At 46.4% G+C, this 12,400-nt stretch overlaps 1 protein-coding gene across 1 annotated transcript; it reads left to right on the top strand.

Annotated features, from left to right (window-relative positions):
* The first annotated feature begins 1,731 nt into the window (after positions 1 to 1,731).
* On the top strand, positions 1,732 to 2,595 carry LOC123381184 (olfactory receptor 10H3-like). Its single transcript, XM_045041619.1, has one exon. It carries the CDS (start codon positions 1,747 to 1,749, stop codon positions 2,593 to 2,595), a length of 849 nt encoding a protein of 282 aa, XP_044897554.1. The 5' UTR covers positions 1,732 to 1,746.
* The last annotated feature ends 9,805 nt before the right edge of the window (positions 2,596 to 12,400 follow it).

Raw genomic sequence — 12,400 nt, 5'->3', positions numbered from 1 at the left:
CCAGAGCACAAGCAGGGGAGGGGCAAAGAGAGAGGAGGAGACACAGAATCTGAAGCAGGCTCCAGGCTCTGAGCTGTCAGCACAGAGCCCGATGCAGGACTCGAACTCACGAACCGTGAGATAATGACCTGAGCTGAAGCCAGACACTTAACTGACTGAGCCACCCAGGTGCTCCATCATTAAATGGGTTTTTAAAATACGGTTACTTTCCTTAGTTTGAACCAAAGGTTGATTATTATTCTTTAAATGTGTCAAGAACTTTGAGCTCCTGGGTGGCTCAATCAGTTAAGCATCCAACTCTTGGTTTCGGTTCAGGTCATGATCTCCCACTTCATGAGGTCTAACCCCTCGAGGGCCTTGCACTGACAGTGTACAGAGCCTACTTGGGATTCTCTTTCTCTCCCTCTCTCTCTCTGTCCCTCCCCAACTCACACTGTCTCTGTCTCTCTCAAAATAATAAGTAAACTTTAAAAATGTGTTAGAACTAAATATGTTCAAAGAATCTCAGTTTTAATTACTAATATGGGAAGAATGGAGACTTCTAACTCACTCAAACAAAAGCCCTCTAGGGGGCTCACGGATTTTTTTTTTTTTTTCATAAAGAAATCTTGAGACCAAACTGTTTGAGAGCTGTCTCCTTATAGTTTGTGTCACTATTGACAATGTTGTCTTACTTTTTCCTTAAATTCTATCTGGTGTGTGATTATTATGGGTGCAATTCTATGGGAAACACTATGAGTTTGGGAAGTTGATCTGTCTTCCACAGCATGTGTTCTGTCTTTGCTCAAAGATTTTCTGCCTTCATTCTTGCACCTTTCTAGGTAGATGATCACGTGTCTTTCCGTCCAATCCTGATATTCCTTCTTTCTTTATCATTCCTCAAGCACCGCTCCTGGCTTTCATTTCCCTGCTAATGAACAGCAGAGACAGTGAGTAACCTTGGCTTGTTTCTGATGCTAAAATAGTGCATCTAGGGGCGCCTGGGTGGCGCAGTCGGTTAAGCGTCCGACTTCAGCCAGGTCACGATCTCGCGGTCCGTGAGTTCGAGCCCCGCGTCGGGCTCTGGGCTGATGGCTCAGAGCCTGGAGCCTGTTTCCGATTCTGTGTCTCCCTCTCTCTCTGCCCCTCCCCCGTTCATGCTCTGTCTCTCTCTGTCCCAAAAATAAATAAAAACATTGAAAAAAAAGATTTAAAATAGTGCATCTATTTTCTCCCACTTCTTGCTAGTTTTCTAGTGTATATTCTTAGTTATCTAAGAAAAGTCCAGTTGATTTCATATTTAGAAGAAACTTCTAAAAAATCTTTAAGATGTGTACATATATCAATATGTACACAGATATACAGATATACTGTATATCTAAAATAATACTGTATATACAGTATATACAGTATACAGATATACTGTATATCTAAAATAATACAATATTTTTGATAATTATGTATTAATTTTTAAAATCATAAACAGTAATCAAACTTTAGCAATCCAGGATTGCTGCCTGAATTGATATAATTATATGATATTTATTTTAGTTTATTCCTGTGACTGATCACATGATAGGTTTTCTGACACTGAATCATCTTTGTTATTCATGGGATAAAGTACACACCTTCATTCCCTTTCTGATCTCACCAGATGCAGCACCCGTGCCTGGTCAGAACTACAGCGTGGTGACTGAGTTCATCCTTGTGGGATTCTCTAACTTCCCACGGCATCTCCTGCCTGCTTTCTTCTTGCTGTACCTGCTCATGTACCTGTTCACGCTGCTGGGGAACCTGCTCATCATGGCCACGGTCTGGAGCGAGCGCAGCCTGCACACGCCCATGTACCTCTTCCTTTGCGCCCTGTCTACCTCCGAGATTCTGTTCACCGTTGCCGTCACCCCTCGCATGCTGGTTGACATGCTCTCCACCCACCGCACCATCACCTGGATGGCCTGTGCCAGCCAGATGTTTTTCTCCTTCACGTTTGGCTTCACACACTCCTTCCTGCTCATGATCATGGGCTACGACCGCTACGTGGCCATCTGCCACCCCCTGCGCTACAATGTGCTCATGAGCAACCGTGGCTGTGCCCGCCTTGTGTCTTGGTTCTGGGTTGGTGGCTCAGTCATGGGGATAATGTTGACGCTGATAGTTTTTCACCTCACCTTCTGTGGGTCTAATGTGATCCACCATTTTGCCTGCCACGTGCTTTCCCTTCTAAAGTTGACCTGTGGGAAGGAGACATCCTCTGTCACCTTGGGTGTGATCCTAGTATGTGTCTCAGCTCTGATGGGTTGTTTATTCCTCATCGTCCTCTCCTATGTCTTCATCGTGGCCGCCATATTGCGGATCCCCTCTGCTGAGGGCAGGCACAAGACCTTCTCCACGTGTGTGTCCCACCTCACTGTGGTCATTGTGCACTATGGCTTTGCCTCCATTATCTACCTCAAGCCCAAGGGCCCCCATTCTATGGACAGTAACACCCTGATGGCCACCACCTATACAGTCTTCACCCCCTTTCTCAGCCCGATCATTTTCAGTCTCAGGAATAAGGAGCTCAAGAATGCCATAAAGAAAAGCTTCTGGAAAAAATTTAGTCCCTTAAGCTCCTGACACTGGAGGAGACATGGTGGTGAGGAAATATGACAGAAGGGCTGGGGATAATAATGTCTCCATAGGACTTTTTAGTGATTCAATATATGAAAATATTGAATAGGTATTGGTGGGTGCATCCATATGTGTGGAGGCATCCTACACCTTTGCTTTTCCTCAATTTGATTGCCCATCTCTTGTATAGGCTCTAGTAAGCATGATCTCATGTTTAAGACCCCATGTGATGAGCCACATCCCATTAACTCTTCTAAGAATGTGTTACCTACCTATTGGCTAGTGAGAGACATGACATGGATGTGTGTCAACACTGATGCCCATTGTTCTTCTTTTTTTTTTTTTTTTTTTTTTTTTAATTTTTTTTTTCAACGTTTATTTATTTTTGGGACAGAGAGAGACAGAGCATGAACGGGGGAGGGGCAGAGAGAGAGGGAGACACAGAATCAGAAACAGGCTCCAGGCTCTGAGCCATCAGCCCAGAGCCCGACGCGGGGCTCGAACTCACGGACCGCGAGATCGTGACCTGGCTGAAGTCGGACGCTTAACCGACTGCGCCACCCAGGCGCCCCTCATTGTTCTTCTTAAATGCAGAAGCAAGAGAAGAATTTCTCCTCCACCACCTTAAGGATAAATCAAAGTAGGCATAATAATAAATGCCTCCAGTATCAGGGATTTTCTTATCAGGCACTGTGCCCACTGTTGTATAAGTATTACCTTCTAATTATAACAAATGCCCAAAAGAACATTAAATATTTGTCTCCATGGAGACGGTTGAATGTTTACGCTTCCTCGCTGTGTTTAGAGGGGATTGACCCTAAGGAGGTTTCTATTTTGAGCTGGGTTGAGTGAAGGATGTCGGAATGTTTAGTAGAAGAAAAGAGAGAGATAGAGAAATGGAGACAGAAACAGAGACAGAGAGAGAAAGGGGAGAAGATTCAGTGTTTGGGTAAGAACATACAAAATGTTTAAAGGGTGTTGCTCTCTGACATGTTATGGAAATCTTTTTCCCTTTTGCCCCACAATACTTCTGGTAAAACATCAGTTTCTCATTCTTGTGTTTACTCAAATCTATCTACGGGCTCTGTTGGAGGACACAGTGCTCTCTCAAGATGGCACAAAGAAAGGTCAAGGGTGTGGGTACCTCCTTTACGCTGATGAGAAATGTTGGTGGGGGTCACACAACATGTGAGTGAAGGGGTCACATGCAACTTTAGGTGTGTCTGATTCCCATGCTGGAGTTGGGAAACCATGTCTGAAGCTCCAGGAGGGGGCCTCCCATTGGTGTAAATTCTTACTTAAACTGTGGTCAGATATTTGAGCTGCAGTCAGAAGATGTTTTACAATACTAATCTAAGGATGGCTGCCACATATGAGGGCCTGCCACTTGCTAAATGCTGTGGGAAGGCTTTCCTATGCATTCACTCTTCTAAGCCTCAAAATAAATTATCTTTTCTCCACATTTAGATATGACCCACATATATCACTAATAACATTTTTGAAATGTGGAAAATGCAAATGTGATAGATAATTTGTCCCAGGCCACAGTGCCATGAAGGCAGGGAGCAGGAATCGAATACAATGTGCATGTGTGTGCAATTGGTGACCAGGAGCCCCCCTCTCTCAGGTGTCTACAGAGAGAAGTGAGGTCATGACTAGGAGGAGAAGGTTGTCATTAGAAGGAAGAGAACCCTTTCAGAGAAGGAGGGCAGGTGCAGCCCTAGGCACACACCCCTTTCACACAGCCAGAGGGAAACACGGACTCCAGAGGAGTTTATGAGACACTTTGTCTCATGAACACTGACAACGAGAGCTTGGCAAAACCGGCTAAGGCAGTTTGGGGGTTCCATTCATCATTTACTCATTATCGGTGTTACTGACGGATGCCCCCACAACCCCCCCGCCCCCCGCCACACACACACACAGGATGTGCTTCTCCAGAGCCTGTGGCTGCGTTCCCTTACCCAGCAAGAGAGAGTGTGCAGATGAGATGCAGTTAAGATCTGAGACAGGGGGATTGCCCTCATCACCCAGATGGGCTGCTATAATTGCAAGTGTCCTTATACAAGGGGGCAGGAGGGGCCAGAGACAGGGACCAGCAGGGGATGTGACACCGGAAGGAGGAATTGGAGTAGCTGAGGCAGGAACCACGAGCCGAGCCAGGGGATGCGTGGTGCCCTCGAAGCTGGGAAAGCAGGAGACACATCCCTCCCTGGATCCCCTGAAGGATGCAGCCCTGCTCACACCTGGACTCACACCTGGTGACCCTGATTTGATTCTGGCCTCCAGCATAGAAGAGGACAGATGTGTGTGGTTTCAGGGCACAAGGTTTATATGCTTTGTTACAGCGGCCCCAGGAACTGACTCGTGAAATGGCATCTTGACATTAAATGTTATTGGGTTTCACTTTACAATTAGTTTCAAGCCAGATTCTTAGACCATTCTTCTTTGTGGAGAAGACCTGGGGCGTTGAGATGGCTCTTGAGAAGTGCTGAATGTCCTTGGAATTCAGTCAACAAAGGTGAAGGAGTCCCGGTAGCCCAGCTGCAGGGTTTGCTCATTGGGGTGTGTTTTGAGGACTCACCTGACCGTGTAGCTGCAGGGGCCCCAGCACAGGGCCTGGGGTGCGGTGTGCCCTCAACCGACACTATCAGAGCAGGAGCTGGAGGACAGCAGGAACGGTCTCCGTGCTCGACGTGGACCGTGTGACTCAGGAGGGATGCTCACCCTCCTGTGTGATGGGGCCCCTGCGTTAGAGTAAAGACACAGCATCACGCACATCCTCAGAGAGACGCTGAGTTGCAGGGGCTGAACTGGGGGAAATGCTTACCCACAGGACAAACCACCAGGGATCCTGAGGTCTGGGTCTCATCTCTTTAGATGGAAGAGGGACATTTTTACAAGGCCTCTTTTTCTTTTAAGGTTTTTGTGTTAGTCAGGGTTCCCCAGAAAAACAGAACCATTAGAATGGATGTGTATATACACATGTGAACATATATACGTAAGTGTATATAACACATATGTAATAATGTTACAGTATGTTTAAATTCATCTTTTTACTGCTTGTTGCTATTTTCTTTTCCGTGACCAATCTCAAAGCACAAATAACATTTTTTCCTTGGTACTCTAACAAGTAGTCTTGTGGCTGAAGACTAAGTGGTTCCAACTACTAAGCTAATGAAATGCAACATGTATAATTTAGTTCACAAATTATAATGCCTTTCCTTTTGGGCACTACTTTTAAAACAGGACAAAAAGCTTTGAAATCAATATCAAAAGAAAAACCCACTTGGCACATAGTAGAAGTTTACTAAATATTTGTTAGTTGACTACAACACTCAACTTACTGAATAAATATTGTTCTGGTGCAACCACAGTATATTATATATTATAGTATGTCATAATTGTGTTGTTCCATTTTATAAAATGTGATATGTCTGCATCCAGCTCTTCCTGTCCCCACACTGAGGGTTTTTTTAGTGCCAGGTTACATCAGTGTTGTTTCGGATCCCAAGATTCAGAGCGGGTCCCTTAGCTAGAGCTCAGTGAGGATGTGATGGATGGATGAAGGAAGGAGAGAGGATGACAGAAGGGTGGAATGACTAGTGGGGAAGAAGAGAGGGAGTGGGAGGGAAGGAGGGAGGAAGGAGAGAGAGAAATATCCACAGAGGAAGGGGCATTCCCAGGGCCCCAGCAGCCTCCTTGGACATGGAGGAGTTCTAACCCGCATCCCAGTCTCAGGGGAGAGGCTCCCAGGAAACCCGCCTCAGGGGAGGCACCTGCGGAGATAGAGCTCCTGCCCTGCTCACCAAGCAGCAGGAGGGGTGGCCCCAGGCTGGGCTGCAAACAGAGCATCCCAGACAGTCTTCACGCCAGGAGAGAGGAACTCGGTTTCCCAGGAACAGGTAGCAAGCAAGGTGGGAGCTGAAGGGGGAAATTGTGGCGACCACGGGAAGCCAGAGCAGAGGGAGGCTCTGGCTGGAGGAAGGGGTGGGGAGTCGGATGGGGGCAGGGGTTATGGCCCCAGCAACCTGGTCCCAACCTGACCCATGCTGCCTCCTTCCCCCAAAGCCTGGACCCACAGCAGTCAGGGATTGTCAGGGTCCATTCCCAGGCAGGAAGTAGTCTCTGCACCAGGTTGAGCCAGAAGGGTGACCCTGGGCTTGTCACCATGCACGTGGGCTCATTTCTGCAGCACAATGCCTGCTTCTGCGTGCAGTGTTTGTGTACATGCAGCTGCATTTGCCTGGATCTGTTTCCTGGGGCTGCCGTCACAGAGGACCACAACCAGGTGGCTTTAAACAGCAGAAATTTATCCTCACAGTTCTGGAGGCTACAATCCAAAACCATGGTTTCCGCAGGGCCATGCTCCCTCCAGAGTCTCCAGGACAGAATCTTTCCTGGCCTCTTCCAGCTTCTGGTGACCCCAGCCGTTCCTTGCCTGCGGCCGCATCACCCCAATACCTGCCTCTGTCTGCACACAGCCTGCCTCCCTCTGTGTGTCCCCTCCTATTCCTGTGAGGACACCAGCCATTAGATTTAGGTCTCACCTTTACCCAGTACGGTCTCACCTTGAGTCTTACCTTGATTATATCTGCCAAGACCCTATTTCCAAATAAGGTCACATTCTGAGGTTCCAGTGGATGTGAATTTGAGGGGGATGCTATACAACCCACCACAGTGTCTGTGTGTCCCTGGCTTATCCCAGTCCCAGACAAGCTCCAGGCACTGGTTAGTGCTCAGTAGATGGGTTGCAGAGCCAGCAAGTGTCTCTGCTCCTGGCTGTGTGTTTGCTGGGTTCCACTGCCCGTGTGTATTTCAGAAGCCATGTGTACATGTGCATTGGTGTTGGCTCTGTCTGCTTGTGCTCCTGTGAGCACAGTCTTGAGTCTCTGACAGTGGCGTGGAAGCAGAGAGAGCAGAGTGGGATCCATAGTGTCCCCTGGAGGTGGAAGGGTACAGGAGCAGGATCTGGGAGCCAGCCTGCGTGTGCTCTGGCTGGGGGTTCTGGCTGAGAGCCCAGAGCTAGAAGGTGGGCCTCTCTCCCCCGTTAAGTCCAGACCTATACAACTGACTTGGGGAGCTCCCTTGCAGCATATGCAGTGGGGCTGTTCTGGGAAGGGTGAGTGCCCGAACCAGTGCCAGAGAGAGACCCGGAGCCAAGAGAGACCCCTTTTATGGTACTATTTGTGGATTTCAGAGCACATGCTTGGGAGCCTGTTCGTAACCAGGAGGGAGGAAGGGGTGGGCTCCCCAAGGGGGTGGGGATAGGAGGTGGGTAGGGGGCACTCGCCTGCAGAGCAGAGATTGCCCTGGACCCCGGGTTGGCATGACTCCACAAGGTGTGTCTGTGTCAGGAGCTGGAGTCTGGCAGCCAGAGGAGGGTGGAGTCGACAGGGGAGGTCAGCGGGCACAGTGCACCAGCAGATGGGGCGTGAGGCCAGAGCCAGGGCTAGACCATGGCACACAGAGGCCAGCAGTGGGGGCCAGAGATGGTGGCTGAGGGATGAGGTCCAGGAGGAGCTGAGTCTGGTGCCCCGGGATTGCTGGGCCGCCCCAGGCCCCTGCTGCCCCCAAATGCTTCTTTCCTGCATGAGAGAGAGACCCCATCCTGACACCCAGCCCAATCATCCACTTTCCAGGTGGGGTTCTGGGTCCTCCAAGCATTGGCTGACTTGGCTCTGAGATAACGCTTGGTGACAACCTTCTGGGGGCTGGGTGAGGGGGCAGAAGCAGTGTTGTGATATGGGGGTGAGCCCTGCCCCAAGGTAAGTATTTGAAGCCTTGTCATCAAATCTCAGTGATATAGGTAAATGACAGATTGTGTATCATGGATATATTAGTATGTATCATCGAGATGCATGTGTCAGTGATGCAGATATAAATACGCATACCTGTGTGTACCTCTTTCCCAATTTTTCACCAGAGCTGCGGCTTCAGAGCCATCCCCTGTGCTCTGTGGCTGTCAGGTTTGTTTTTTCTATATGCCGCGTAGAGCTTCGTGGCTCACGCCCACCCCATGTTACTTGGCCCTGCCCCCAGGTGAGGGTGGAGGTGTCTCTGACTGCCCCTGACTGTCTGCCATCACAGACAAGGCTGCCATGAATGGCTTGACCACGTCCCCTCGCTGAGCTGAGTTTCAGATGGAGATCTGGAAGTGTTTGCGGGACCTTGGGTAAGTGTCCCCTTAATCTGGCCGTGAACCACCAAGTGAGGACGTCTTCAGTCTACTCATCTCACATCTGGGCCAACACAGGGCGGATCCAGATTTCTAAGTCTTGCCGCTCTAGCAAGCGGATGGGAGGCCTGCACCCACTGTGTTCACAGATTGTTGCTGTTTTATTATTTTTTTAATGTTTATTCATTTATTGAGAGAGAGACAGACAGACAGAGAGAGCGAGCATGAGCAGGGGAGGGGCAGAGAATCCCAAACAGGCTCCACCCCATCAGAGCAGAGCCCAATGCGGGGCTCGAACTCACGGACCATGAGATCACGCCCTGAACTGAAACCAAGACAAGGACGCTTACCCTACTGAGCCACCCAGGCGTCCTGAGTGTTGCTGTGGTAAACCGAATTCCTCTCCTTGCTAATGAGCTGCTCATGTCCTTGTTTGCTGCTGGCCTAGTGCGTTTCCTCAGCTGCAGATCACCTGTGCCCCCCTCTTGCCCACTTTCTATCATGATGCCTGTCCTTTTCCTCATTGGTTTCCTCATTTCTCTTTTTTCTCACTGTAGATTCTAGATATTACTCTCTTGTCAATGGGTTCTTTTCAGCTTGATCGAGGTATACATAATATACAAAGAGCTGCATATATTTATTTAACGTGTACCTTTTGATGACTTTGGACATACGCCTACAATTGTGATACCATCCGCACAACCAAGGTAATAAATGTTATGTACCGCCTCCAAAGATTCCTCATGTCCCCTTCTGTGTGTGTGTGTGTGTGTGTGTGTGTGTGTGTGTTAGTAACTTTAAAGGACATCTACCCTCTTAACAAGTTCTTTTTTATTGAAATATAGTTGACAAATAAACTTGTGTGAATTTAAGGTGTACCGTGTGTTGAGTTGGTATGTTTATTCATTATAATGCGATCGCCATTGCGCTAATAGCTAGCATGTCTATCAGGTCACGTGATCATCATGTCTGTTTTAGTGTTGGGGATAAATAAGATCTCGTCTCTTAGCGAGTTTGATGATGAGAATACAATATTGGCGTCTATGTTCTTAACAAGTGTTTAATTGTGCACTATCGTCTTGTTAACTCTAGCTTGTAGGTTGAACGGCAGAGCTCAGGAACTTATGCAGCAAGTAGCTCTCTGTTCTCTGTCATCTGTAACCTTTATCCATGATGCTCTTTGTTAAAAGGATTCAGAATTTCCATGTAAAAGAATGGATCTTTTTTACTGAAGGTTTGCGCTCTTTTTTCTTTTTAAGGAACGTGTTTCCTGTTCTTGGAGCACAAAGATCCTATTACACTTGCTGTCATTAGCTATGTTTTTATCTTTCACAATTATGTTTTCAATCTATCTTGATTCTCTTTTTGGTGGGGTATTGGGAGTCTAGTTGTGGTTTTTGTTTGTAGAGAGAGATACTTTCCTCAACAGCATCCCCTAAACAATTCACCTTTTTTCCAAATGATTTGTGCTGTGACCTTAACCATACATGAATGGCTCTGTCTCCGAGCTCTGATTCCAGAACCACTGGTCACTGTCCTTGCACTGATCCCACACTGCTTTGTTTCCAAGATGCTGTCGCGTGTCTACAGAGTGCAGTCTCCCCCCACCTCCTGTCATTCTTCATTTCCAGATGGACTCAGTTATTCATGGGTCCTTATTTTTGACAAACATTTTGCAATATGTTTATCCTCTTTCTCAAGAGTCCAACTGGATGTTTTTGAGGGCATTACATTGAATGTATAGATTAAATTTGGGGAAGAATGAACATCTTTCTGATATTGTCTTTTGCTTTCATCCATTTTGTTAGGTCATCTGTCATGTTTCCTGTCTGTTAGAGGTCTCATAGTTCTCCATGAAGCTCCTGTGTGTACTTGCTTAAAGTAATTCCTAGACTGTTGTCAGGTTTTGTGCAACTTTGAATGATACCTTATTTTGTAATGTTTTATTATTAACCAATTTTAAACTTATGAGAAAGCTGCAAAAAGCATACAGAAAACTCTCATCCTCCCCCCACCAACCCCTTTGAATGCCAGGATCTTCCAGAACCAGGACAATGATGAGACCCAGGGCACGAATGCTGGTATATAACATTATATAGCACTATATAGCAAACAACAGCTCTTACTAGAATTCTTTCGACTCTCCACTAATATCCTATTTCTATTCCAGGACACAATCCATTTCATGTAGTTGTTATTTCAAGTTTGCATTATCATTCACTTCTAAGTATCTCTTAATTTCCCTTTTAGCCAGATGATTAACGACTAATATGTTACTTTGGCATTGTCAAATGGTTCACCCAATATTTACATTCTAAATACATGGGAATTTTGAGGGGTCCTTTTCTTATTAAAGTTCAGTTGTATTGCCAAATGGTCAGATATCTGGGGCTTTGGGTATTGGTACTTGGGAATGGAATCCACCTGCACTTCCTTTATGGCCTCACACATGGTCTTTTTTGGTGATAGGTCCATGCTCCTAGTGTTGGGGTTTTTTTTTGTTTGTTTTGTTTTATTGTGTTGTTTGGTGTATTGAATAGGAGTGTATGCATGTTTGTGTATATTTATACAAGTTAAATATATGTATATAAGTATATATTAGCTTTTGCACATATATATACACATACATGTGTATATATACTTGAGCTGTGTGTGTGTGTGTATTAAATAATGTGACAGAAACACCAGGAATTACAAAAGTGGTAAATGCATTAAATGCATAATCAAAAAAGAGATACAGGGGCACCTGGGTGGCTTAGCCAGTTGAGCATCTGGCTCTTAGTTTTGGCTCAGGTCATGGTCTCATGGTTCATGAGATCGAGCCCTGCATTAAGCTCTGCATTGACAGTGTGGAGCCTGCTTGGGATTCTCTCTCTCCCTCTCTCTCTGCCCTTCCCTCTCTCTCTCTCTCTCTCTCTCTCTCACTCTCTCTCTGTCTCAAAATAAATAAATAAGCTCCCAAAGAAAAGATTCTCTCTCTCTCTCCCTTGCCCTTCTCCCCAGCTTCCATGCTCTCTCTAGAAAGAGAGAGATACAACCATAAGTTGCTACATTTTAAGGGATTCTGATTCTGGTCATTCACGCCCTTCCTCATTCTCAGCGTCTCTAGTGTTTACTCTATTTCACACCCCAAAGTAAGTACATTAAGCGCATAATCTTACTTCTCATAACAACCTTGTCAGCCAGACATTATTATGATCAACTTCCTTTATGGAGGTGGAAACTGAGGCTCAAAAGTTTAAGGAACCAACCCAATGTTGTTGTGGTTGGTGTTGGTGTTGCAAGAGTGTTTTAAAGCAACGTCTCAACTTTATTTAACTTAGGCAGATAACATGGTAGAGTTTTGTCTAAAAAGAGAGAAAAGCCACCCCATAATACTTAGCAAGCCTGGCAGGCACTAAGGAGATGCAGCCTACAGGACACATGATGGCGAGGTTTGCACTGTCCTTTCAAAGATGGAACACCAACCAGCAGCAGGTTGTTCCAATTCAAAATATTTCATGGGAGACCCCAGCATAATCACTGTTTTAAAAAAGAAGACTGAATTGTGTTTTTCTTTATTTTTCCATTCCCTATTAGCACAATGATTGGAGGCACTGACAAGCTAGTGGCAACTCAATCCAGGTGTGGCTG

The sequence above is a fragment of the Felis catus genome, chromosome A2 (genome assembly GCF_018350175.1).
Source record: "Felis catus isolate Fca126 chromosome A2, F.catus_Fca126_mat1.0, whole genome shotgun sequence".
NCBI classification, from domain to species: domain Eukaryota; kingdom Metazoa; phylum Chordata; class Mammalia; order Carnivora; family Felidae; genus Felis; species Felis catus.
The sequence above is the reverse complement of the archived record's forward strand: the minus strand, read 5'-3'. Positions and strand labels throughout refer to the sequence as shown.

What these genes read in the sequence shown, in the direction of transcription:
- LOC123381184 (XM_045041619.1), top strand. Translation starts at nt 1,747, where the DNA reads ATGTACCTGTTCACGCTGCTGGGGAACCTGCTCATCATGGCCACGGTC.